The 1,794-nt window shown below is 33.3% G+C and overlaps 1 protein-coding gene across 1 annotated transcript; it reads left to right on the plus strand.

The window, feature by feature from the left end:
* Nucleotides 1-824: 824 nt before the first annotated feature.
* LOC111041951 (zinc finger BED domain-containing protein 1-like) lies at nucleotides 825-1,681 on the plus strand (the record flags this gene model as incomplete). The annotated part of the gene is made up of 1 exon (XM_022326408.1): nucleotides 825-1,681. A coding segment is annotated over exon 1 (857 nt), but the record flags the coding sequence as incomplete, so codon positions are not given.
* Between the last annotated feature and the right edge of the window lie 113 nt (nucleotides 1,682-1,794).

A 1,794-nucleotide genomic window follows, 5' to 3' on the forward strand; every position in this document is an offset into this window, starting at 1 on the left:
ATCGACCTGCACCTCTACATTACCTTTACCTTCATCTTCCGATTTCGCAGAAAATGATGACTCTGATGGCATAAGTGAAGTGGAAGGTCCAGTTAACTCAAATGTTGAACATAAGTCACCAGTTAGTCGAAAACGCAAAAGACCTAATGTATTGAAAGTTCAAAAATCTAAATTTGCGTGCAGTAACGAACGAAGAGAACTGATTCATGAATCATTAGCAAAATTAATATCAATGAATCAACTACCAATTTCATTTTGTTCGAGCATAGGATTCAAAAATTTTATGGCTGTCGTTGAGCCCAATTATAAAGTTTGTAAGCAAGAAGCAATGAAAGCTAGAATAAATAGATTAAAAAAGTTAGTTGAAACAAAAATAAGGGAAAATCTACATCAGACAAAAAGTATCGTTTGTACAACTGACGGCTGGTCTTCGTTATCTCAGGATTCATATATTACCGTAACTGCTCATACAATTGATTTACATTGGAACGTTAGCTCTTATACCCTTAGCACGCATGAAATGGAAGAACGCCATACAGCTGAGAATCTAGCAATTCAATTGGGAAATACATTTAATGAATGGGAAGTTAACAGTAAAGTCATAGCTGTTGTCACCGACAATGCTAGGAACATTGTTAATGCCATTTCTTTAATATCTAGCGATACAAACATTAGCAGTGTAACATGTGCTATGTGCAGCTCATTCACTTCAACTTGCTATCAACCATTCGCTAAGGCAAGATAATATTCAATTATTGATTGAAAAATGTAGTAAACTTGTTTCTCATTTTAAACATTCAAATATAGCGAAACGATCATTAGAAATGAAACAAGAACAGCTTGGTATGGCAAAAACGGCTTTGATTCAATACTGTAAGACACGTTGGAATTCCACCTTCATGATGTTAGAACGTCTATACCTTAATCGATCTACATTAGCTAACGTCATAGCTGATCGAGCTATTACAAGTGCAACTATGGCACAAAAGTTTGAAATTACAGAGAGCCAATGGGCTAGGGTAGAATTTCTTATCAAAAAACTCAAACCACTACAAATAATAACGCAACTATTTTGTGATGAAAAGCATTCTCCCGTTTCAATGGTCAGACCATTACTACAAAAAGTAATAGAAAAACATTTATCAATAAATGACACTGAAGATGATATTGAAATATATTTCAAGCAATCACTTATAACACAAATAAAAACCCGTTTTAATCTCGAATGGACATCCTCAAGTACTGTAAGCCTAAGTCAAATATCTTCTTTACTCGATCCAAGGTATAAGGACTTAGAACATGAGTCACTTGATTCAAGAGATGATATTCGAAAAGAGTTGCAAAATATACTTGAAACTAATTATCCACAGGTTTCAGTTACGGAACATTCAAAAAATTCACATACAAGTGCCATGGAGTTCCTATACGGTGACGAAATGATCGATATAAATGATCCAAAAACACAATTACAAGGTTATCTGGCTGAACCTCAACTAAGATTTGATTTGGATCCTTTTGAGTGGTGGAATACAAGAACAATCAAGTATCCAATCATTTCCAAATGTGCGAAGAAATATCTCACAATACCAGCTACATCAGTCAGCTCTGAAAGATGTTTTTCAACTGCCGGAAATATTGTTACACCAAAAAGGAGCTGCTTACTACCAGAAAATGTAAACACGTTAGTTTTTTTGTATCAAAATAGACATTTAATTGATTAATATATTTATAACCTTATACAAATTATTATAATTATTGTTTATTATTATTTGTTTTGTTGTTAATGTTTTTTGT

Source organism: Myzus persicae, unplaced genomic scaffold, assembly GCF_001856785.1.
Source record: "Myzus persicae strain clone G006 unplaced genomic scaffold, MPER_G0061.0, whole genome shotgun sequence".
NCBI classification, from domain to species: Eukaryota; Metazoa; Arthropoda; class Insecta; order Hemiptera; family Aphididae; genus Myzus; species Myzus persicae.